At 30.6% G+C, this 26,968-nt stretch overlaps 2 protein-coding genes across 4 annotated transcripts in view; both read right to left on the minus strand.

Moving 5' to 3' along the window:
* The window catches only part of LOC107455003 (GMP synthase burgundy), a 222,637-nt gene that overhangs the window by 73,663 nt on the left and 122,006 nt on the right, over positions 1–26,968 (minus strand). The window lies entirely within an intron of this gene.
* Positions 524–26,968, minus strand: part of LOC107455008 (uncharacterized) — a 145,946-nt gene continuing 119,501 nt past the window's right edge. For all 3 annotated transcript variants that reach the window (XM_016072399.3, XM_016072400.3, XM_043042268.2), the window contains one exon: positions 524–11,839. In XM_016072399.3, coding sequence (XP_015927885.1) covers positions 8,259–11,612 — 3,354 coding nt within the window. In that variant the 5' untranslated portion in view covers positions 11,613–11,839 and the 3' untranslated portion in view covers positions 524–8,258. The remainder of the gene's footprint in view (positions 11,840–26,968) is intronic.

The raw sequence follows: 26,968 nt of genomic DNA on the forward strand, positions 1-26,968 counted from the left end.
GTATTTTTTTTTTAAATTACTATTCGTTCGAAAGTTATTGCAATATTGCGCTTTTTTTTTCATATTTCTTTTCACTGTTTTTGCTTTAAATAATTGCTATAGAAAAAATTGTTTATCTCCCTCGAGCTCTTCATTTTATAAGCTCGCTCTTGACTTGATGTCAAAAGCAATGTCAACTCGAGAAGAAGCGAAGTGATTATGCCTAACCATGTGGGTTAAATCAGATATAATTGGATACCTGTAAGCGACATCACGCATGTGTGTGGAACCTGATTGGCTTCTGAATTGACAAATGCCACGATTTACCTACGATGGCGCTACTTACAGCTATTCAATTCCGTAATATACATTATATTTCGCTCCATAAATAAAATATTACTAAATAATATTCAAAAATATTATAAGTAATAAATAGTTTCGTTTCTTCTGTAAGGTTGATACGAGGAAAACGGCATCTTTTCTCTTTTTTCATAACAACGTAAAAGCAATAGACTAGCAGTAAATAATCAGACAAACACACATGAAAGCTTGTGCACTTTATATAACTATCTATCAACATACAAATTTTTTATATCTCTTTTAACAAAATGCAATATAACTAAAATAATATATTTTGCTACAATTTACATATCATGTACAATACTATTTATAGTAATGTAGTGTAAGTGATGATTTTATAAGTGTCAGATTGTATATACAAGTTGTAATAAATTTGATCTTACACATTTTAGACATACATACATAATGTAGAAATTTTTTTTCACACATTTGTTTTTTCAGAAGCTCACATGGACATGAACGTATTGTAACACTTTTAACTCACCATTTGAAATTCTGCTGGCGCACTACCAATTTTCTCCTTTTTAAATCCAATAATGCATGATTTTAAATTTAATAGAAAGTAAATTATTCACTTAACTCACCTTAAAAAAAATCATAAAGTTAATACTTCAATAAAACGTAGCAATAAAATTACTGGCTGCTAATTTTAAATTTTATGTTTCGTCGCATGTCAATTCTATAAAAATTTGTTTAACTCTAAGAAGATTAACTTAAGAAAATATAGGATAATCTGCAATGGGAGCTTTTAATATAGATATTTTCTAGAATTCTTGTCAAAATGAAGTATAATAATTACACATTAGAGGTTGCAAATTGATATTTAAAAAAGGAAATATTAAAGGTGTACCTTATAATTGTCTTTCAACTCCCCTTTATTATCTCTTTGGCAATCAAAGCAGGTTTTGATGTTTTTAGTTTCGATTTCTTTAGTAGTGATTCGTTGGATTTCGATTGTATTTTTGTTTAACTATTTACAACCCCTAATGTGCTTATTTCTTAGAACGTCTTTTAGACAAGGATAAGGGTAGCCATTATGGAATACATTGAAACATTTTTGATAATTTCGCATAACAATTAAAAAATACAAATAATTTTCGGTGCTTCTTAATTACTATTTAAAAAATTACAAATAACCTGCGATGTTTTATGTAGTTTGCTATTAGGCTTTAAATTAGAATTTTTTAAAAATTTACAAACAGCTTTAAGTTATTAGACAGCCTAAATAAGCTTAAAAAAGGACTAAAATACAATTCAATTCTATTGTAACATTTTTTTTCAGGAGCAAAATAAGGAAAGGAAAGGAAAATACAATAATAATTTGTAACAGTAATACAATTAGAATAAAAATTGGTTGAAACTGAATTTTACTATAAAGAAATAATGCGTTTTCAATAACAATGAATTAAGATTTACCAGCAATTTGAATTTACTGAGTTCATTATATCTTGTTTTCAATTAGTATTATTGGCATCATAAAAAAAAAGTGTAATTTAAAAATATCATGATCCATTTTTGATAAATGCTATATCACCAATACAAAATTTGTAATCAACAAAAATACTCCTGCTTGCATTTAAATGTGATCCATTAGTGTTTAAGTTTGTAATGCACCGAAGAGAAAAATATTCTTTGTAGAATTAAATAAAGAGAGAAGTATAATATAAAGGGAATATAAAATAAAGGAAAGGAAAACACTGAAAGGGAAAAGTATTCTTTGTAGAAATAAAATGAAAATTTGTACAACATATGCATATTTTTTTTGCAGGAGAGATGTATGCGAAAATAAACTAAACAAAGGTAGAATCTAACCTTTCAATTCAATTTACAAAATGATAATTTTTAATCTCCAAAAAGCAAACTACTTTTTTCTTAAAAAAATAAATAAATAAACAGATTAATGTAAATACTTCATATGCGCCCCCTGGTTGAGAAAAATCAGACTATTTATAATTTAAATAAAGTATAATTTAAAATATATAATTGAAAGTGTAGGAAAAATTTTAGAATGGGAAAATGAAGTTATGGGTAGTAAAAAATAAGCAGTTGAAAATGATAAAATATTGTTTTAAAAAATATTATGCAATATTATTTAGCTATTTAAAGATTCTTTGTAGAAATAAAATAAAGATTTGTACAATATATGAATATTTTTTACACGAAAGATTTATGCAAAAAGAAACAAAACAAAGTTTGAATCTAACTTTTCATTTAATTTATAAAATTATAATTTTTAACCTTAAGAAAATAAAAGTTTTTTTTTCTTGAAAAAACAAATTAAGTGATCAATGTAAACATTTCATCTGCGTCCTCAGGTAGTGAAAAATCAGACTATTTATAATAAGGAATTTAAATAAAATATAATTCAAAATACATAACTGAAAGAAAAGTGAAGGAAAAAATAGGAAAGTGTAGTAGTTAGTGTGTTAGAAAAAATACAGAGAAAGGAGGAGTTGACAATGGTAAAATATAGTTTTAAAAAATTAATATAAATGTTCTGTATAATAAAGAATCTGTTAAAGCAAGACAAAAAATGAAAACAAATTATGTGACAAAATTCATTGTAAATTAATATTAAAAGACAAAACAATTAAACATAAGTAGTAATACCGTTTTTAGTTAAGCAATAACAGTGAAGTAGAATACTAATAATTTCAATAAAAACAACCAAATCGACCAAAGGGATTAGCATTATATTGATATCGGATATACTTGACTCATCTTGATATTAAATATCAGTGGAAGCTTGGAGGTTACGATCTTAATACCAATATCATAATGTGTCTATAAATATAGTTTTTAAGTTATCCTGTATAAAAAATATTAATTTTCAATTTAATGTTAAATTTTTGAATAATGTAGTCTTACTAGTTATAAGTAATGAAAATATTGAAATGTATATAAGTTTATTAACACTTAACTTACATTGATTTATTTATATCCTTATGGTATTGAGTAGACTAAAAAAAAAGAGAGATTTTTTTCCTTCCATCCAAGCTTTTTTTATATACAATTTAGATATATTTCACGAAAATGAGAAAAAGCAAATGTTTGCTTATTGATAACGATATCATCTGATTTTATTTTCAAATAATTATCATTAAGGAAAAGGACACTTTCTAAGACTGATATTATTTGATTTATCGAAATAGGGGTGGTCCAAAATTACACAAAAGCACTTTTCATATATATTGTTATCGTTCTAAGTAGAGTTAGTTGTCTCTTGATATCGATATCAATTTCTGTCCACAGGCATTAGATTAAATAAATTATTAGTACGTAATATTAAAAACAATTTAAAAAGTATATAAAAACTAGTTTAAATTATTTTTTTTACTACAGATATAATTTTTTAAAATATCAATCATTCTTAAAAAAAAACTGATTTTCAAATTTACAGATACATACGTAGAGGAATTCGAAGAATTTTGAAAATTTGATTAAAACATTTTATTATTATAAGACCATAATAAAATTGTTTCTTTTTAGTCTTGAAAGAATGAGTGAAATGATCTAAATTTTGATGATATCTAGATGGAACAATACTCTCAAAGATAAACAAATATACATTTTCAATCATGCAAGTGATAACTTTAAATAAGATAGTATGCACTGTATATGAATATTTATAAATGGATTCATTGCAAAATGTATCAGACACGGATTCATAGATTTAAATGTAAATAAAAAAAAATGATCCCAAAAATAGCAAATAAAAAATGCATATTTGATAACACAAAGTAGATTTAAATAATTACAGTCTAAATTTAAAATCTGATCTATCTAATAAAACTTTTAATGTAATTAATTAAAATTAACTGCCATTCAACTATTTAAATACTAAACTATATCATAATAAAATTTCTCACTGAAATTTTATGTAAAAAGCTCTTAAATTGAAATGTTTTAAGAGAAGAAATTTTATTTTATGTGAAGAGCAAACTGAAAAGGTGGAGACAGTTATAGTAACAGTTAACGGATCGATTAGTTGAGAGGGAATGAAGATGTAATTTTAGTGTTTCGCTCCCTCAAACTTGTAAAATATAATTGGCATTTTTAAGTTTAGAATTTATTAGAATTTTGGAATTGAATTTTCACGGTTTGAATAAAATGGAATTTTTATTAACGTTCACTATTTTATTATTAAAATAAAAGTTAATAGAATAGATAGAAACAATATTAAATAATCAGAATGCATAATTCATTTTGCCAGATCTAAAAGTGGTTAAAGGATTTCCAAAATTTTTTTCGATATATTCTTCCCTAAATATTTAAAATATTGAAAGCAATTTCAAAATAAGTTAGAAAGTAAAATGATTACTAAAAACACTTTAACTTAGTATGAACCTTCAGAACATATTTTCTTTTAACATATCATTGTTATAACTATCTTTTAAAACGACGTTATTTGTGTTTTATATAATTCGTTTTCAGTATCATTTATGATGGTAGAAATACTCAAATGAAAAGGAAGTAATTTATTATTTTAAGATAGTTAAAAATTGTTACGTTTATAATAAAATAATTAACGATTTAAATTACTATAATGTTGTTATAAAATAAGCAGAGCTGAAAAATGTTGTAAATAGTTTGCTACATATAACTGATTATTCTATGACAGGAAGTCTTTTTCTTTATTTTAAAAAGAAATTTCACAATTTTACAAAAATAAATTAAATTTTTTTAATTAGATTTCATTTATATTAAAAGATAACGAAATTAATAAATCTTTCTAAAAAATTAAAATTGTAACCAATGATTGCAATTATAGTGTTTAGTAAAACATTGATGTGTCATAATTTTGATTAATAATGTTTCTATAGTAATCAAAACAAAAAGTTTAAAAATTGATCGGGAAAAATATATGCACAGGCCAGAATATGTTTTCATATTTTTGGGTTATAACTAACAAAACCTGGTTTCTAAAAAAATTAAATTTTTTCTGTCTTTTTTTTTTAATCGTTTATTAGGAAATTGCATAATAAATTGAAGAGCTTAGTTAGTTTTAAAATATATACTAAGTCAGAATGTTAACACTCAATTTTCCAACATTACTTTGTTTTTCAACTCTTTAAATAAGTTGGTGTTCATTTGAAAATTATCTATTGTAAACATTTTGTTTTTGTCTCTATACATCCTATAGCTTAAATCTTTAAAATTGAAATTGCAAACGATATTTTTTTAAGTAGGAAAAAATTAAATGGAGCAGATGACTTTGCTTTAAAACCCAGTATTAAGAACAATTTTTTTTAAAATCAAAGACGCGAATGGCAACAAATAAGGAAAATTATCACACTTTCCATTTTTTAAAATTCATAAGGGCATTAATAGTTTAGCTCCTAAATCTTTTTACCTATTTTTTATATTTTTCTACTAAAAAGAAAATTTAGTACAGTTGCCGTTAGTAATGTAGTTATTTATGGAATAAATTGGAATATGATTCGAAGCCATTGTGTAAGATTTGAAAAAGATTTAGGAAAAAAGAGAGGTATTTTTCTATTCTTATTTATTTTAACATGGCTTTATTCATAAAGTAGACTTGTAGTAAATACTGTTTATGCTTTTGAAATATTGGAATAACATAAAATAAATATTAGGTAGGCATGATATTCAAATCCCTCGAATAACATATTTTTAAAACTCATACGAAATTAATAAATAAATAATAATGATACTCAATTTCATAGCGGATATGTTCAGGTGTACTAATTTAAATACAAAATTATAAAATGTTTCTATTTTGACGGTAAATTTGAAACAAAAAATTTGAGAAAATAATAATAAAAATCTTACACTTCCGTAAAATCAAATATGCAGACTATGTGTTTCAAGCATAGAAATAAGTTCTTTATCAGATCAAATATGTATGTGGTAAGGCAGGAGCGAATTAAAAATTTTCAAGCAATTTAAAAATTTTATATTCAAATCATTATATTTGATGATATACTCTGTGTTAAGAAAAATAGGGTTCAGTAATAGTTTAGCTATAACTGGTTAATTTTAACTCGTGAAATTATTCATTTGATATAACTACCTTTTCTAAATAATAAACTGATTCATAATGGTTAAAGCAGTGTACATTATATGATGAATTTAAATCCTTTTTTTTAAATTTGATAATAAATTTGTTACTTATAGTTTCTAACACTTTCTGTTATTAATTTGAAGAATTTTAACTCAATGAGAAAATTGTTTCCTTTTTACATCTAAGTAGTTAAATTTTCAAAATAATTTCATAAGCACTATAAAACATCTTATATTATTATCATACAAATATTAAAAAAAAAATTGTCTTATACAATAAATTTCAAGTCAAAAATTATTAAAGTTACTTTCTAGTTTTTACTATAACACTTTAATAATAATTTTTAATTTCAAATTTAAATTCGATTCAAATGTTATTTTAATATTTTTCGTAAGACAAAATGAAATAGTGATTGTCTCATTGTTTTAGTCCAACAAGATAAACATTTTAATTAAAACAAATAGTAATTAAATGCAGAGTTAGATAAAATTTTAAGAGAGAGTAAAACAAATTTTTACTAGATATATATATAGATTATTTGACAGTAAGAATAAATCCCTGAAAATTGCAAAATATACAGAAATTAAATAAAGAAGCAATATAATTTATACAGGCACTATTTAACCTAATGTTTCATATTTCGCAATGATAAATCATGTTTTTTAAGCGCATTACATGAATAATATACTCATTTACTCACCATAAAATAAATGTTATTACAGTCAAATTTTACGTATTACTCACTATAACAATATGATAAATAGAAAGCTATTAAAATACTTATTTAAATGAAATAATACTATAATTTTAATTTATAAAAGCAATATAGAGTTGAAGAGAAAGTTTCTTTAAGTAAGTGCTTTTCATTTCTCAAAAGCACCAAATATAATGTACATGTATCATCAAAAATTCAAAACACATACTATATACAGATTTTGTAAAATATGACAAATTATGATAAAAATCATTACCTTAGTTGTTATGTAGATATTTGAAAAAACTCGAAAGTTTTGCATAGAATGTTACTCAATGTAGCATTATATATTTCTGAGACTAAATTTCCAACTAAATCGGCTTTCGCATAGTTAAATACTTAAAGCCTAATGAAAAGAAGTATGTAGTCAAAAATATTTATTATGATAAAAAAAACTCGTTTTTTTTTCAAATAAAAATGTAACTAAAAAATAATATGATATAAAATGATTTTTAAAAATTTTTTAACATAATTTTAAAGATAAAATAATAACAAATGTGGTTAATGTTTTATATGTATTCAATATTTGTTTTGATGTCCATTTTGGTTAAACAATTATTTTATTGTAACTACATAATACTGTTATCATGGATTTTTTTTTAAAATTTTAATAATGAAGAAGAAATTAAATTAAGGAAATATTAAATTGGAATATCCCCCCCCCCAATAAAAAATACTTATAGAAATATTATATAAAAGCAAAGTTAAGTTACGAATATAAATTCAAAATACATTAGAAATTCCTGCTCATAATAAATTTAACTCAAAATCTCTGCCCATTATTTCAGCTACGGTGTTTTAAACGAAAAAAAAAATATTAGATTTACTTTGGGATTAGATATTTTTTTTGTGCTCAAAAAGATAAAAAGATATGATAAGATTCTTTTTTCAGTTTAAAAATAAATGTTCTAAATACCTGATTTTTAAAGCAGGAGAAACAATTCCGCTGTTTCGTACTTATTTTCCGGAAGACTTTATTTTGCCATGTATCATTAGTTAAGTGATTTAAACCAAACGTTTATATATTTCTTTGTATCAGAATAAAATTTGATAAATGCTGTCACAACACGCTCACAGATTTCAGCTTACAGTCGTGTCGGAAGACCGCCATCCACATATAAAACAATTTCTACAGTTGTGTCACACATTGAGAGAATAGTATATGACACCTTCATCTTTATGCGGTCCTCCGCTGGCGATGGATTCAGGCACAGGAGCATGGTATAAAGAATCAGAAGAGACTTTTGGCGACGAACTAGCACCTTCTGGCACACCTCTTTCATCCTTTGCAACAGGATGAAGAGGAACTTGAAGCATTGGAGATGAAACACTAGAATTTGGGTTGGGGACGTTCATACACGACCTGTGATCTGCGGATTGCCATCCTTTTGTGGGTAGTGTCCTGGTGCTACCATACATACTCTCTGCGTAAGAATGATACCTCGTGTCTAGGTGCGGTTTTCGATGAGTGTAAGGAATTGTTGCACTACCAGGAAGCTCTGTCAAGGCCACAGATGCCCTATGGATGTGCATAGGCGCCTGTGACCTACCAGGTGGCATGGGTTGGCCGTAATGTTGACCAGGTCCATTTTCCGGCCTCCAGTTAGGATCTCTGCTCCAAGACCTTAACTGGTCATCGTTATAAGAAGCAGATCTGGGATGCACTAAAGAAAGTCCCTGTCCTGACTCTTCAAAATGTTTGTATGGATCCATAGGATTTATACCATGACCTTGAATGTCGGACGGGTTAAGTTGGATTCGACTCTGAACACCTCTGACAGATGGTCTGCGAGCGAATCCAAAAGTTGGATCCTCATCTTCTTCAGCAACACTATATCGTTTTCGTATCCTCTCGAGACGAGCAGTATCCTTTTCGACAAATTGAGCTAGTTCATCGGGGTTAAAATTTAGAGGCGGTTGAGAAGTTCTGCTAACATCCGGAGGCACGTTGCAAGAGTAACCACCACTGGAGGCACTACCATTTGAACATCGCACATAGTCAGCTGGTACATGAGAGTTCCTAGAATGGCCATCATTATTTCTATTTACCATGACTCTCTGTATGACCCTCCAATCTCTAAAATTCCTAGGAACTGTCATGGAGCCATTATTTCGCTGCTCAGACCACTGCACTTGAGAATTAGGTGGATGTTGTATTACCATACGGTTAGGAGGATAAGGTAATGTATGGGACATGGATTGTGGGCTGTGTCCAGAACAGGATACTCGTTGCCGAGGTAAAGATGGATGATGAGTAGGAGGATAACCATCATGGCGAACATAATAGCCACCTTTACTGTTAGATGGCATGATTACTCTATGATAAAACTGAGGTTGCTGGTAAGACAAGGCAGTTTGATTAACAATATCATCCTCCGATGAAGCACTATGGGGTATTGAGCCATTTGCTGGTATACCACCTGTTGACAATATAACATCAGGTGGTTTTGAATGAAAGTTCATAGGTCCATCGATATCTTTCTGTTCATCGATGGTTGTCAGCCACTTAAGCTTTTCTACCAGAGATTCTTGAGATAAAAGAGGGGATTTAGGACGTGGATATTTAATTCCAGGCTGTTGACGTCTCTTTGCTTCAATTCCTCTGAAAAGTGTGCATTGTAAAGCATTCTTTTTAATAATTCGTCTAATTTTGGAATTTCCATGAGCCATTCCGCGGAAACTTTCCTCATCATAGTCCTCAGCATCTTCTTCGTCATAACCAATGTCATCCAAACGAATTTCTTCTTCCACTTCCCCACTGCGCGAATCAGAGGACGTTGAGTCATCAGCATCTGGTGGCGGATCTTGAGAAGTACCACTATTCACCGACTGTTCACCAGAACTTTGACGAGACAAACTCTCCCCATTCACTTCATCTACTAATTTAACCAAGGCTGTTGGTGGTGCATGAGAACTTTTGTTAAGTAACGATTCACGTGGCAATGGTCGTGGTTTTTCGTCTTCACACAAATGATCAAGTGACGTGTCATTGAAAACTTCGTCTCTCTCTTCCTGTTTAATCACAGTATCGATTTTTTCAACTTCAGATGAATCTTGAATTATTGCATCTTCACCTTTAGTTGTAGTATCAGATCCTGGTTCACTTTCTTCTTCACCGTATCTAACTATAATAGTATCTTGAGAAGATATGCTACAGTCACTATCAGCTTCGGAAAGAGTGCGAGAATGGGTTTTACTACCATCATTATCACTAATTTCGCGACACATACTATCAAGTTCAAAGTTAACAGATGGAAAAAGATCACATTCACTTACTGGTATACCACACTCGGCTGCAGTTAAACAAGTGATGAGTGATCTAAAATAATCATTACTAAGATCACCATTGGAGCAGTCCGTTCCAAACTCACTGTTTAGCTCATGAAACACGCTGTTGAGCTCTTCATCTACAGCAAATTCTCTCTCAGCTTCGGAGAATCTCTGAAATAGTTTTTCGCTTTCATTTGTACTAGATTCTTTAAGCACTGAATCAGAAGGGGGCTCTTCAGTTATCACTACACTGTCAGTATTTTCCGTTTCATTCGAAACGGCGACTTCTGGAGCAGGCACTGAATTTTTTTCGGAACTCTCTTCACTGACGACACTCTCCACAGGGGTATCGCTGTTATTTTCTGGCTTTGGCCCGTTTTCCACAGGTGGATCTGGCTTTGCAACAGGCGCTTCTTCAGAATCTCTATACTCAGCGGGCGGTTCGAATGGTGGCACATCTTGGTATTCGATAGGAGGTTCGAACATGTAAAACACTTCAGTGTAAACAATGTCAGGTCCTGTTGTCAGAGCTAAATGTTGGACCTCTTCGCATTCATCCGAGTATAAAGTCACTGCCTCGTCAAATGTCACACGATTTTTTTGTCGCTTTCCCAATCTGTTGCCTTTTTTCAGGACAGATTTTATTTCTTTGGCTGATTCATGAGTGGCAGATTCTTCAAAGCTTACCTGCCGTTTTACGGAGTGCCCCTTGTGGTGGTGGTGTGCCGCCTCCGACTTGGTATCGTCACGCGGCATGGTGTGTCCGTTCACCTCCACCGGATGGTCGCTGGAGGGGGATTTGTTATTAAGATGGCTTCCCGGTGCGGTGGCCGTCCCGTTCGGGACAGTAGTTGAATCAGTCGCCGGGGCGGCGGACTCTGCTGATATCGATGATGATGGTTTTTGCCCCGCCGACGTTTCAATCGTCGGCACATCCTCGTCTTCGTCGCTCACGTCCTCGTCAATATACTGAAAGTGTTCGCACTCAAAGTCAGATTTCGATGTTGTAAAAGTGGGGCTGTTATTGTTGTTTTCGGCGGCGGAGGAGCTTGGACCACACCCACCGTAGCATCCCGGCGGTGTCAGCTGCCGTTCGGGGCGGCCGATCGATCCGTCCTGCGCAATAGGCGGCAGCTCTCCGCCGTTCACGGAGCATCCCCCGCACTTCCCCTCTGAGGAAGTAAACGAATACAAAGAATTGTGGACTTCCGTTTCGATCTTCATCTTCCGGTGACGTAGGACGCAGTGAATGACCAAATACTGACCCTTTCAATTAATCAGTTTCTTTTTTCAGAAAGAGCAGATTTTATTCTGAGCCTTATTTACGGGAGAAAGATAACACAAATGATGGTCATAGCTTGATGACTAAATCACTGTGCACACGAGAGAGGAGAGAATATTTTAGTTCGAATGAAGAGAGCATCCTACATTTTCCTCTTCGTCGCATAAATCTGCAAAGAGAAAACAAAACTCATTACACAAAACAGTTCTATACGTCTCTCTTTATTAGTTTCATAAAAAGGAAAAAAAATACATAATAAGCAACTATAAAATAAATAACCTAAGATAAACAAAAGGAAAAAAAAACATGCAACGCAAATGAATTAATTTTTTTTTAAATATTCTACACATATAAAATGCACATTACACATATCTTTATTTAAAAGACATTATCATATGGATATTATTAATTCTTTTAAAAAGTTGTAGCAATAAATTACTAAAATTTTTTTGAAAATCGTAAAAATAATTGTAAATTCCGTCAGTGTTAATTAGATGTGTTATTTTCGTAAACTTAATCACGTCATTTGAAATCACGTATTCAATAAAAATAAATACTTTCTAACAAATAGATGTTATATTGTAGTATAACCGTCATTGAACAGCCGATCAAATTTTGAGTTTACGATATCCAATGTTCAACTACCTACCCCTGTAATTTTTTTTAACCCAATCCAGAAGACAAGGAAACTCTTGGATCAAGTATTGAAAGAATTTAGACTTCGAGCAGGGTTTTTTGATGGAAATAACCCGCATTTGCGTTACATGGAGAGAAAAACCACGAAAATCTCCCACGGTCAGCCTGAAGGTTAGGGGATACTAACCCACTCTACCACTGAGGATATTTTATATCAGAATTGTGGTCGGTGTGAGCCGGGTGTGGAATTCCACCAGCCAGGGAACCCGGGTCACCTCATTGGGAAACGAACGCTCTATCCCCAGAGCTACAGATATGTTCCAAATATGTAAAATCATTATCTAGATCAGTCTGTCAAGACGAGAATAAAAAAGTGTCGAAAATAATGGCATTTAGTTTAATCTAGCAATCGTTCGGTTAAATTAGTTTTGGTTTGTTTTAACCCCCTCACTGGGACAGAAATCGATGGTTAGTTTTTTTCTTTTTTCCTTCTGTATTTAAATATTAACTTTAGAAAATAAGACGTGCATATTTTTAGGACTTGACAAGCATTCCAAAAGAAATAAATAATTATAAAATTATAATTAATTATGTAAATAAAACCAAGAAGAATTTTTATTCAGAATACAAAATTTAAAAAAAAAAAAAAAACAGCGAGAGAATATCATAAAATTTTTAATACTTATGCATATAGCGCTCTTTCGTAGGGCAAAGAAAACATCGAACCATGACAAACTGAAACACAAATAGTTTAGTGCACCATACGCAAAGAGGAAATTATATTTCCTGTTATCTTTCTATGGCTAAAATTTTGACAAAGCCGAAATCGTTCACAAAACCACATCTTTTGAAATCTAATAAAATTGAACATAAATTATTTATTAACATATTTCCTGAATAATGCATAATTTTTTTAAATGGTTATCTGCGAACTTCCAGTTCAAATGACAAAAATGCGGATTTATACGTGGAGGAAAATATTTTTCATAATAACTTTTTTTAATAAATCTATATACTTGTAAAAATAACATAGGTCTCTAAAACAAGGAGATTTTTTTTATTTTAACATGCAAAACAAAACAATCAGTTAAAGATTTAGCTAATTAAAGATTATCTTTGTTTTAGATTTTAGCATTGCATTATGACAAATATCATAATATGTCTAAATAAAACGCATGCAATGTAATGTGTCATAAAAGTAAAGTAAAGGTAACACGTTCAAGAAATTTGAAATGTCGTCAAAAATACACAATTTTATTTCCCTTTTAATAAAGCAAAACGAGAAATTGATTCAAGAAAGGTTATGATGGCCAAAATTAAGATAAATCTTTTTTTAGACGTGGATGGAAAAAAAATTAAAAATACCTAATTTTATAATTTGCTAGCTATCTGCGTATAATTTGTCAAAAAAAGATTAATTTGTAATCATAATAGTCAATTATAACGCCTAATATTCGTAAATAAGCAAAGTATATGGCAGATATTGGTCAAAAAAAGTATCGCTGTTAGAAATTTTGGAGCATGATGAACCACTATAAGATTAATAAATACGTTGTAACATTACTAAGTAATGTAAATGTAATATGCCATAAATAAATTATTTCATTCCAATTTTAATAATACAAAAAAGAAAAATTGATTCAAGAAAGTTTATGATGGCTGAAATTAATATTAATCGTTTTTAAATGTGGATGAAAAAGAAGGAAAAAAAAAGAAACATATCTAATTTTATAATTCAGTCAATAGACAATATTTTGCTTCTTAAACTTGTATTATATTTTTAAATTTTTTTTAGCTTTTTTTCATCTTGAATAGAAACATAAATTAATTTTAACACCTTATAAAATGGTGCATCAAATTTTGAACCAATATTCATGTATTTCTGAGAGTAACACTTCTCTATTTTTGCTTTGAAGGAAATGCAAATTATTGTTCAATTTTATATAAAAAATTTTTAAATACTCATCTCGAATGGAAAACACTTAGAAAAAAATGTTTCATGTCAAGCTTATCGTAATTAATTTAAAGGAAAAGAAATATATAACCGCTAAATAAACAAACACGGTTTCTCTTTTATCGATAAAACTACGTAGCACCAACAAACATTTTTCCAATATTATTCCCAAAATAGTTCGACAAAACTAAAAACGCCAATAAATTTTCCATTTGTTTGCTCACGTGCAAAAACTCCTTTTTATCTCCCAGACAACAAAAATCTCGGGAATTTTCCGGAAAAGGGACCAGATGTTAATAGTTCATCTTTTTGCTTATAAAGTAATAACAAGACACCTCACTGTTTCTAAGGGCAAGAAAGAGGTAAATTCCTAAACTGTTCTTTGCCGCCTCTTCCTTCCTCTCGGGTAATAGGGAGTGGCGCATCCCTTTTACCCCTCATCACCCTCTTCCAACTGTTACCAAAGTAACCAGGGGTAATATATGACGAAAAAGGGAGAGAGGAGCAGATGTTGAGAGAAATCTGCTATCCTCTCTGATTACAGAATTAGGAAATGAAGAGAGAAAAAAAAAGAAGGGAAAAAATTAGGCTATTAACAGTTCAGCGGTCGCACACGTTTAAAAGAAGAAATAAAAGTAAATTGGAAGGAAGTGATTCTCATCCTTTCAGAAGTTATTTACCTTTTGAAAATTTTCTCAGATATAGATTAAGATCTTCCCTTTTATTAATGCACGACATCGGTGGTTCAAAGGAAATGAATTCTTTTCGGATGAAAAAGAAAAATCCATGAGAGGGGGAAATTATGAGCAATACTGGAAAACGTGTCACGAATATTGGTTTAACGTTGAACCATAATATCGATACCTTGAACCATATGGTTCAAAATGTTCTACAACATTTGATAAGGTGTTAAATTTAATTATGTTTCTAATACGGAATAATGGTAACAGTTACGTAATAATAATAATTTTTTTAAAAATAAAACTGCTAGATATTTCATAGTGTTGTTGAACCTTATTATTGTACTTCTTAAATTTGATTACACAATACTATGGCAACAAATTTGTGCCGTGTTTAGGTTCAAATTACCGATATTATTGTACATCGTTGAACTGCTAACCTTATTTATTTGTTTATTTTCTTTTAAACTAAAACAAAATCTAGTGTCAAAACTCTGTAAAATAAATATATTAATTAACATTTCTTTTTTAAATAAAAAAAAGGCTTTAATTTGGTCAATTTTATAACAAATCCGTATAATGGTTCAAGGTGCGGATATTATAGTTCAGCGTTGATAGTTATTATTATTATTAATAAAGAGTGGGTGTATTATTTTAAAATGAAGTATAATCTATTGTCATTAATTTTTCCTACATTAATATCTTTACTTTCTTCTTTTATAATTAAAAATATATTATATATAATAAATGTTATATGAAATTTAATATGAATGCAAATAACAAATGTTATATGAAGTTTCAAATTAAAAAAAATTATTTTATTCATACATGTTTCTTTTCGAAAGAAAAATAGGGCAGTAAAATATGAGATATTTTAAAATTAATAACTTAGCCAATAAATAAAAAAAGTAAAAGTAATACGTCAGTACTTGATTTACATCGCACTAGAGCTCCACAATGGGCTATTGGTGACGGTGTGGGAAACATCCCTGAGGATGATCCGAAGACATGCCATCTCAATTTTGATCCTCTGCAGAGGGGATAGCTCCTCTGCTGTGGTAGCCCGATGATCTTCGTCGAGCATTTTACGGTAGAACAGTTAAACGAGAACCGATATTGCGCACCCTCGGTCCCTACGCAGGCTGATCAAAGTGGTCCCCACTCGCTTACTGACCGCAGCCAGTGACGCTTGACTTCGGTGTTCTACAGGGAATCGTATCTTTAAGATCAGTCCACTACGGGACGTGAAAGAACCAAATTTGTATTTGTATTAACTAGACTTTATAAATTAAATTTAGATTTTATAAGAGAACAAAAGAGTTGATGATATTTCAGTCAGTTTCGATCAGATAAGATCTGCTAGTTTCGGCCATAGTAGAGATTCAATAGTTACTTCCGCTGAACAGCCGATCCATATCGAATTTACGGCTTTAATAATGTTCAACCCCATAACCTTGTAATTCTGAGCCCAACCTAAGCAAAAGAACTCGCAAGTTCAAATATTTGGATGAACTCGTTTTCGTTGAAGATTTTCGGAATTTTACTAACCTACAATAACTTCCCATGAGCCCGATGGCAAGGGAACTTAACCCATGATCCATTTACCACTGGGAATATTTCCGTTAGCATTGTTGTAAGCATAAGTAGAAAGTCGTATGAAAATTGATTAGCCATCGTCGGTATTCGAACCTGGTCCGTTTCATTGAGGGACACGTTCCATATTCCTTGAATTACATTGGACGATAATTGTTCGAAACAATGGTTTTAATTTCGACTCTCTACGCACGGCCAGGGCCATAACCAGTACAGGTTGTGGCTAGTAAACAGGGCTTGAATAATTGGAAGAGATGTTGTACATGGTAACAACAATGTTTTAAGTGCAAGAATTCTATATCATATGCCTAGTCTTTGTATAGAATGCATGACGTATTTTGGCAAAGTATGAAATATGAGAGATATTACATATTTTGCCTTGCCATTTTATAGAGTGCCTGAAAGGTTTTAAGAATGCAGAGGCTATGTGTGAAATATTAGTTGATTACTCTTTTCCGAGTTATTAGTCATTCTATATATAGAATGACTAAACAATCTGTGACATATTAAAAATATCATACTATGCCGGTTGATTTTAGATATTCTATAGAATACCAGATTTCATACATTGATATACGTTAAGAAAGTGTAATTAAAAAATTTTGGGGTCCCATGCAGATAAACATGTAGTAATTACTAAATTTATCACGAAATCATTTACTGTGAATAATTAACTTCTTGTTACCATTAATGTAAGAAAAATTCATTAAACAGCAGTCGACTGAATTCCAATGTTTGCGTAGTTCATTATCAACTTACATGTTGCCATTCCCGTTTTCTGAATTTCATAAAATCGAGCGATTCTGTTTATTCATTCCGTCTGATCCTGTTCGCTTATTTCTTTTGTTTTCTCATTAAATACAGGAGGCAGAAAAGCATTTTTATGACCGAGAGAAAATAATCTCAGAAGAAAGAAAAAAGACTAGTACGAGGCGTAGCATGCAAAGTTGTAATTAAAATTCAGGCAGTGAACTGCTCATAATAAATTTAAGCGACGAACAATGTAAAATCGTCTGCGTGGTTTATGGTCGCTTGGTTTGCGTGCGAACGGAACATAGAGAAAAAAAGTGTGAGAAGGATTTAGTGAAGAAAAAAAAAAACTAAAAAAACTCATACAAACGGTGTAATAATTTGTTAGAAAATATATCTGAACAAGCATTTGTTTTTGTAATCAGTAATTAAGCATAGTTTTGAGGATATTATTCTTTTTTAAATCATGTTTTATTCAACAATATCTAACAATCCATCAAATTAATTTGTAAAGATATAAATTATATGTTTATAATATTCGTAATTCATATAAAATTATTAATTATTAACTTTACTTTTCAACTTAAAAGTACAACGTAAATTGTTTATTCATTTATTTATTGTTTTGCATACGCAATAATACAAAAGTATAATAGTGAAAAGGGGGGGGGTGATAAAGTACTACGTTTTTCTCTCATGTAAAGACATTAAAGTTTCATTTATACTATATTAATTCAAAATGGACGCTTCTCTAGTTCCCAAATAAAAAAAAGTGTGTGTGTAATAGTTAAACGAGAAAAAAAGTTAAACTTCTTCCTGCTATGTATTTCTAATAATACATGTACAGTCCTTTTCTCTAACTAATTATTATTCTAATTAACTTGGCCAAGAAAATAAAAGCAAAGTAAATTAATTATAAGAATAACAAAAAATAAAGGATTTCAAAAGATTTAATTAAATAATTCAATTACGAAGATTTTACCATGGTAAAAATATTTCTCTTAGCGATGTTGAAAAAAAATTAATGCTATTAGTGTTTGACTTCTAATGACGAGCTTATAGTCAGTTTTGTAATCATATAAGAAACCCCAGTTGACCGTTGACATCCTTTCCTTCTAAAAATGCTGAATTTAGTTTATTATGGTTCGCATGGTTCTGGATTTAATATATTAAGTACTAAGAATAATAACTATTTTCATCCATCTCTGAATGATATGCGTAACAACAATTTATTTATCTATACATAAGTTTTTGCAAAACGTCGTTTCAAAGTAATCACCTCTCATGATATAAGATAAATTTAGTTCATATAGAGAAAAAGAAAGGAAACCGCAAATAAAAGTTTAAACAAAATAAAAGATGATTTTATACGGCCAGATATCAATATTTATATCAGAATAAAACGGAAAATCATCAAAAGGGAAGTTCTTATTCACTTTATGTAAAATCAATATACAGTCTTTCACTATAAAAACGAGTTTTGACATAAAAATCATTGCGATGATAAAAACGATTACAATCAAAATGATGACAAAAGCTATGCTTTATAAATATTTTTATCAAGGTACTTTCTAATTTGGTATTCTGAGCTATTTTTGATCGTCAAAAATAAATATATTAATTCTGGAAACGTTAGTCTGTGATTCACCAGTAACAAATTTTGTGTATTTTGAACAAGTTATTTATTTTTGATCATTATGAGTTATCAATTTATTTCGACTTATTTGTTAAAAATAAATTGACCGGAAGTTTCAAATATTATTTGCTATTACAAAATATGAATTTTATAAATTAATAACCTGCAATGCACACTTAATAAAGGGATAGTTCGAGATATTAAAAAACTTTGAAAGGTGTTAGAATGCAACAGACGATTTTTTTTTTAATCATAAGTACACTGAGAAAAAAAAGCATAGTCAAAACTACCCCTAAGATAAGGTAATATTTACTTGTTTTTGGCTCTATAGGAACATTAAAATACTCCGTAATTTTTACTGAAGCGCTTTGGTAATGATTTTGGAAAAATTAACTAGAAAATAAGATTTTATAATATGTGAGAAAATTCGCTAATTTTATCAAGATACCTCAGAGCATGACATAAAAACCATTCATTCGGTTAAATTTACTTTTCAATTTTTACTAAATGTGTGGTGATAAGAACTATAATTTTGAAAACCAGAGCTTCCGGTAAACCATTACCATACGAATGGTTTAAATACCGTATACATTGATTTTATTGCCATAATTATGTTTTTTTTTTTTTTTAAATCAGAAATGTCACTATCATACTGTAAGGTAATTTGACCAGAATTTGTTTCTCTGTGTATTTTTTGTCACCCTATCTATTATTCTTATTGTATATAGCCTTAATATTATAATATTTTTATATTATATACAGCCTTAATATTATTACATATCTATATTATATATACCCTTATTATTCTTATTTATATTATTCCTATTCTTATGGTGTAGTAGAATTAACATTCGCTAATGTGTTCAATTGTTTTATAAAAAAATTCAGCTATGTAAAAATGCACCAGCAACGATAAAATATAGATAATCGATTGTTTCAATAATTATTTTTTTCTTTCTTTTTTTCACCGCAAAAGACTTGTATATACCTTTTTAATACTACGACGAGTCTATTGTTAGATAGGAAACATTGATAAACGTTTAAAATAATGTCCTAAAAGACATCAATTTACATGTTTACGGCTTAACAAGCACAGTTTAAACATAAAATGAGTAAGAAAACTATGCCGCAAAGAATAGATAGTAATTGTTTTTGGATTTTAAAAATATTTCAGTTTTATATTTAGTATTTAGCGATCAAAAAAAATATTTATAAAGATTTCTTACGTATAACAAGGCTAAATTTCTGACACTAGTTCTTATAAAAAAACGTTTTTAGATTAATTAAAAGGAATACATTTTACCTTATGAGTATAACTTTAGCAGATTGTTACATATATTAAGATAATAAATAGTTTGGAAAAATATTATATTCAATGAAGGTACGCAAATTACGCCTTTTACCCGTTTGTTATTTATTGCGCCGTCCATATCATTAGTACAATAATTAATATTATTTGAAAATAACTCAATAAATGAGCCATTGTACTGTTTATTGGTTTTATTTTTATAAAAGTTTATAAATAAAACTGAACTAACACAAATATTGTTATCCTATAAAGTTTGCACGTTATATTGACATAACGTGCAAACTTATAAACTAATAACTTATATGCATCAGTTGTTTCATTTTTTTTTAAAGCTATAGAAAGTTCACAAGATTTTTTCCAACAAAAATAATTTTTAGGTTCTTCTAATAATTACCAATGGCTACGTGTAGAAGTTTTGTGGGCAATGTGGTCTTTTTATTTTATTTTATAATAGTTGTTGAACAGTTGTTACGACTATCAATAATCAATTCCGTAACCTTGTAATTTTGAACTCAATCCAGAAGACAATGGAACTCCTGGATCAAATATTGATAGAAATTGGTCTTCGTGGAGGACTTTTTGATGAACTAACCCGCACTTGCGTTACAAGGAGAGGAAAACCACGAAAACCTTCCACGTTTAGCCTGACGGCAAGGGAACTCTATGATCCGTCTACCACTGAAGGTATTTTACATCAGCACTGTGGTCCGATTCGAGTGCGGAATTTGTGGGGCCAAAGCCATCGTTTGGATCGAAACCGGGTCACCTTATTAGGAGGCTAGTGTTCTATCCCCTGAGCCACCACGGCTCATAATGCAGCCCATAATGTCGCTGAACAGCCGACGCAATTTTTGGGTTTACGACTGCTTATGTTCAACGAAGTAGCCTTGTAATGTTGAACAAATCCAGAAGACAAGGAAACTCCTAGATCAGTACCCCCAGAGGTATGGATGGATTTATTATGGGAACATGGAGGACTTGGCGACTCGACAGATTTAACGTGCATGAGTCACCATTTATTACACGGGGAGTCTTCGGCCGGCGGGGATCGAACTCACGAATTCTTGCCCATGGGCCCACCGCCCTACCGACCAGGCTATCACGGCTTATAATGTAACCTTAGTTACATTTAAGACAAGTAGTTTTCCGCAATGTTTAATTATTAGTACATTTTTTATGTAGTTAACTATACAACATAATATAACCAGCTCTAATGATATACACATTAAACTAAGAAAAGAATCTTGAATTCATTATTCTCTATAAACCATTCTAAAAGTAAAAAACTCAAAACTTTTGTTGTGGGTTGTTGGATCGTATCATTGGACAAAGTAATTTTATTGTAAAATTAATAAATTTTTGTCCCAAAATTATTTTGAAGATGCAACTCAGAGCATAGTCTAATTCTTACTAAAAAAAAAAAAAAAATTCAGGATTTTAAGCAAAATTAGAATATTTTTCAAAATAAAAACAGTGTATTTTGAACGAAAACGAAGTTAATTAGAAGATTTAGCTAACTCGTATAACAAGTCAGAGAACAGGCAATTTCCTTCAAGTCTTTGATTCCATAACTTCAAGTAATTTAATTTAAGTATAATAATTTACCTAATTATTCTGCAGAAATTCATAATTCACTGAATAATGAATAACTTAACATCACACATCCCACCGGGAATTTCTCTCCAGTCTCTGAGTCATAACGACACTCAGTAGAGTACCAGAGACTGTCTAGAAAACAGGGAAGGTGTTTTAAATATTTATAATAAGTTTTCTATAATAGGATTATTTTAGAGTTAGCGATTAACAAAAGTTAAAAACGGACTACTTATGAAATCAAATTGAAAACTTAAAATGAAATACAAAGTTAGTATTTATTTTTAAAACAATTGCATTCAGTACTTTAAAGGATTCGCGAAAATAAAGAATAATATACTAGGTTATTTTTTCTTTAATTACAACTGTCTATTCTGTATTTACGGCAGTTTAAAATATTTTGTAATTTCTGCACTAATAAGTTCGAAAAGTTCTTGCTGTGTTTTCGGCCACGCTGGCAGTGTTTTGGTCGTGCGGGTGACAGGTAAGATGCTCTTAATCACATAACCACAAAGATCCCCAGACTTTAATAATTTCTATTTATGTGGCTGCGTCAAAGACACAGGTAGGAATCAAAGATGACAAAACATTGTAGAAATTCTGCTATACATCATGATTTTATTTTATAACAATTGTTGACCCAATTCTGAATTAACGACTATTAATGTTCAACTCCGTAGCCTTGTAATTTTGAACCCAACCGGGTAGACAAGGGAACTCCAGGATCAAGAATTAGGACAAATTAGCATTTTCTGAGGACCTTTGATGGAACTAACCCGCATTTGCGTTACATGGAGAGGAAAAGTACGAAAACTTTCCACGGTTAACCAAAAGGCAAGGGGATTCTAACCCGTGATCCGTCTACCACTGAGGATATTTTAAGTCAACTCTGTGGTCGGTGCGAACCGGGAGTCGAATTTGTACCCCCAGTCGCCACTGGGATTCGAATTTGGGGTCACCTCATGAGAGTCGGACACTCTATACCCTGAGCCAACGCGTCTCGATACATCATGATTTATTTATTTATTTTTAAATTTATAATTGCTATTGAACAGCCGACCCAATTTTTGGGTTTACGACTCCTAATGTTCAACTCCGTAGCCTTGTAATTTTGAACCCAATCCAGAAGATAAGGAAACTCCTGGATCTAACATTGGGAGAAATTTGCCTTTGTGGAGCACTGATACATCATGATTATGCAGAAATATATTTTTTTTAGAAATTACTGTTTTTAAGTTAAAAGTAATACGAAAATATTAAAAGAGCACACTTTGTGTTGAACCGGAAGATTGCGTGGTAAAAATTATTAATATCTTTGGTGTATAAAACTAAATAATTTTCAAAAAAACCAAAACTTCAGCTTTAGACACTGTTTGCTAGCAGCTGGATTCCGTCATCTTTAAAACGAATTATAGACAACTTTTTTTAAAAACACTTTTCTAAAAATCATTCTTCAACCTCAATCGTTTGGTAAGACTGAAAATGCACGCTGAGGTGTCAACAGATTATTAAAGGAATACATCTTGGCCTTCCTCCAGAAGAAGATGAAGAACAGCTTAGAGGTCTGTTTCTCCTCCGAATAATTTATTGGAGAAGCACTTGTTGAACTGGGATGTGGAGTTTCTCAATCTATAATGCTCTTGTCAGCAAGAAATGCAAAGAAGGAATGGCAAATTTCAAACTGTTAGAAATTTTAAAGATTTAATATTATGCAATTGTATACAATCAAAATTCGCTTATAGTTTGATAATAATAATCAAAATGAGATAGTCCTTCTTAAAGTAACATTTGGGGGGAAAACTAGAATTAGAAGGAATAATTTCAACAAATTAACATTACAGTGAAACAAAATGAAAATTTTCTCTAATTTGTTGATTAATAAAGACTGCTACATAATTTTCATGCATTCATAAACCTATGTTAAGTCCGGCGAAAGATGGAAAAAACTTTAAATACCATCGCATTGTGGCGATCATCATTTATAATTATTTTTCTTTATAAATATTGCGTTACTAATAGAACCGTTACACCGATATATTCTTGATATATTCTCGACTCAGAAATTCTCGACATAATGAGTAAATAGAATAAGAAAGTGAGTTAACAAAGAAAGCGAATCAATGCATCATCGAATTGATCTATTAGTGATTCAGGGAATCAATGAATAAGCGAGTTGGTGTATTAGAAAATCAGTGAATAGGTGAATTAAGAAATGAATTCAGCTATTCACTGATCATAGAATCACAGTCTAATATATACGCATGCAGAAATATTTGAGTTGACAGTGGCCTGGGATTCGAACCCGGGTCATCTCATTGAGAGGCGAGAGTTCTAACACACCTGAGGCACCACAGATCTTAAAAATTATGTTATATGCAACTATTCAGAACAGAAATTAAGCAAATAGGAGAAAGACGAATTTTAGATTATGGCGTTAAGTCTGTAGAAACGAAGCCAAGTGGTTCACGTTTAAATTTTTTTTCACTGTGAATATTGTGCTTTTTCTTAGATTTATCTGCTAAAAGCAGTGGATTAACTTTGTTTAGCATAAAATTAAATTTGGTAAAAAAGTGCTAGTTTTAAATGAAAAAAAAATAAAATAAAATTCCCGTTTACTTCCAAATTTAAAGGCAAAAAGGCTTTTAGTGCATCTGAATAAAAAATACGAAAGTTTTAGAGTTGAATTCAACGAATACCTTAGAGTAGAGTATCCCAAATGTTGTTCCAAGGAACCCTAGGGTTCCATTTATGGGTCACTAGAGTTCAGATAGATTTAAAAAAAAATGATTTTTGAAACCTGTAATTATATTTATATCCAATCATTATTTATTATTTAGGGAAATTTTTATGAAATAATTAAAGCAAAATGTCATTGAGAAAAATGTATTTTTTCAAAATAATAATAATAATTGCACTAGTATTTCCCATCAAACTTTTCAATTTTAAGAAAATAACCAATTTTTAAAAGAAATGTGATTCCCTGACAGGCATTCTTTTTCGTTTTCATTTCAACGAAGACTATAAATCACCCAATTCATTTTCAGCTAATGAATAATCTGATTTATGGTTTTCATTGGAAGGCCAAAATCAAATTGAGAACAGATGCCGCTTCAGACTTGTGAATTAAACTGTCACTTAAGTTTAAGACTATTATTGATAAAACGGTAAAAGAAAATCTATTAAATTTTTTGGATTAAATATTTTTAATGGTGATTAGCAGTTTTTCCTTGGTTAAAATGTTTATAATTGCCAATAAACTTTATTTACTAACTCGGGGTTTCTGTCAAAAGAAGGTCTTTCATTTAGGGTTCCGTAGCTGTCTTAGCGATGCAAAAGCAGTAGTGCAGGTACTACACAGGTTGAAGAGCAGGGCTGTATGAAAAATGATTAACGAAGCACTCAGTTATTCCATGTTTAGTCCAAAAAAGATAAAAATATCTTCACAAATTCCGTAAAAAAGAATTTTTACTGCAACACAACGCTTTTCCAACAGTGTAGATAAGAACCCAATAAACACACAAAGAAAAAATTTATTTAGATGTTCGCTTCCTGAGCACTTTGAATAACCGTTTTCGATTTTCTCAGAAAATAGTAGTGTCTGGAAAGTTGGAGTCAAGGGATTTGTTTAAGAAAGCCATCGCCAAATAAGATTTCATTTCCAAGATTTGGCTGGCTTCTGGGGAACAACTGGCATAAGCTATCAACAATCTATTTTGGACGAAACTGAATTTCAGGAAGAATAAGTAATGAGAGTAATTGAAGATGTGGAAGCTTTTGAAGCAGAAACATATTGGACCATCGAAAGGATCGAAATGAGATGCTTTTGTTGCTGTGGAGAGAAAAGAAAATCTGACGGAGGTAAAAATAAATTCTGATGCTTAGAGCTAGTAGAAGTATAGGAAAAATATATTCTTACAATGCATGGGCAGTAATGATGTCAGGTAGGAATTAATTATTACCTCTTTAAGGTTACAGATTATGCCACAGCCATTGCAATTTTAGCTGAGCAAAATTAATTTTAATTCAAAGTGGACAGAGTTTGCACAAATGAAAGATCGGATTTTAAATATTTATATTTTTCAAACTATTACACATATGACAATATCCAAAATACGATATTAAAGGAAATAATATGATTTTTTATGTACAAACGTTTGACGCATAACCCTTTTCTTACACGACAAAAAAACTAAATTATAATTAGGTTCGCTTCACACATTTTCTAGTTTCATAGAGTCATTGGTTCCTAATGTGGCACAAATGTATTATTTAAGTTTTTGCTGAGTTATTCATAAACAATAGGTAACTTGTCAATGTGTGTGCCATGAGATTTACCTTTAATCACAAGGCACCATGTTCCCTTTATATTACTGCACATGATATTTCATGGAATTTCTTTAAATTACGTTACGTCTAGGAGCCACCGTTAATTTTCGATGAGCCACCAATGGAAGCTCTAGTGGCGAACCCTGTAATCGTTCGCTCACACAGCTGGTTGCAGACCTGAGGGTGGTAAGTTCGATCCTGGTGACTGGCAAAACATCCAACGTGCATACGTTATAAGGTGTGGCTGAAAGTCTATTCGTTGGTTGTGGCGTGAAAGTTTGGAGAGAGATACAACACCCCAGCAGTTGTCCATTCACGCCGTCGGACCTGGATCAAAAGTACGCGTCATTCATACCATGACCGTCAAAAGATAGAGCCCTAAAATGGCACTAGGTGTTTCACCATAGTTGGGTGATGATGATGAATCACCAATATCAAAACGCTTACAAGAAATTAAAAAATGAATTTAATCAGTATTAGGAGCCATTGGCAGTGTGGAAACACAAATTGAGTGAATTAAATTTGATAACAAATTCGATGTTCTGCGCGTGACAAAATTAATTATAATTTATAAATATAAAATGGCGGGGGGATTTTCAAAGGTGATAGAACTTTATTACGCATGTGGTGCGATCTACGTTGTTTGTTTTAGGTCAGTCCCTCTTAAGTCTTACGTGAAAAAACGTAGCTTATAAAATTTTAATTTTATTATTTTCCCTCTTGTCAGCTTTGAGTCTGTCTGTCCATATGTTTATGTCGAAAAACGGTCGAAAAGGCGACTAACGATAAATTCTGCTTGCACTGGAAACGATTCTAACTTG

This window comes from Parasteatoda tepidariorum, chromosome 8, assembly GCF_043381705.1.
Source record: "Parasteatoda tepidariorum isolate YZ-2023 chromosome 8, CAS_Ptep_4.0, whole genome shotgun sequence".
In the NCBI taxonomy this organism is placed as follows: domain Eukaryota; kingdom Metazoa; phylum Arthropoda; class Arachnida; order Araneae; family Theridiidae; genus Parasteatoda; species Parasteatoda tepidariorum.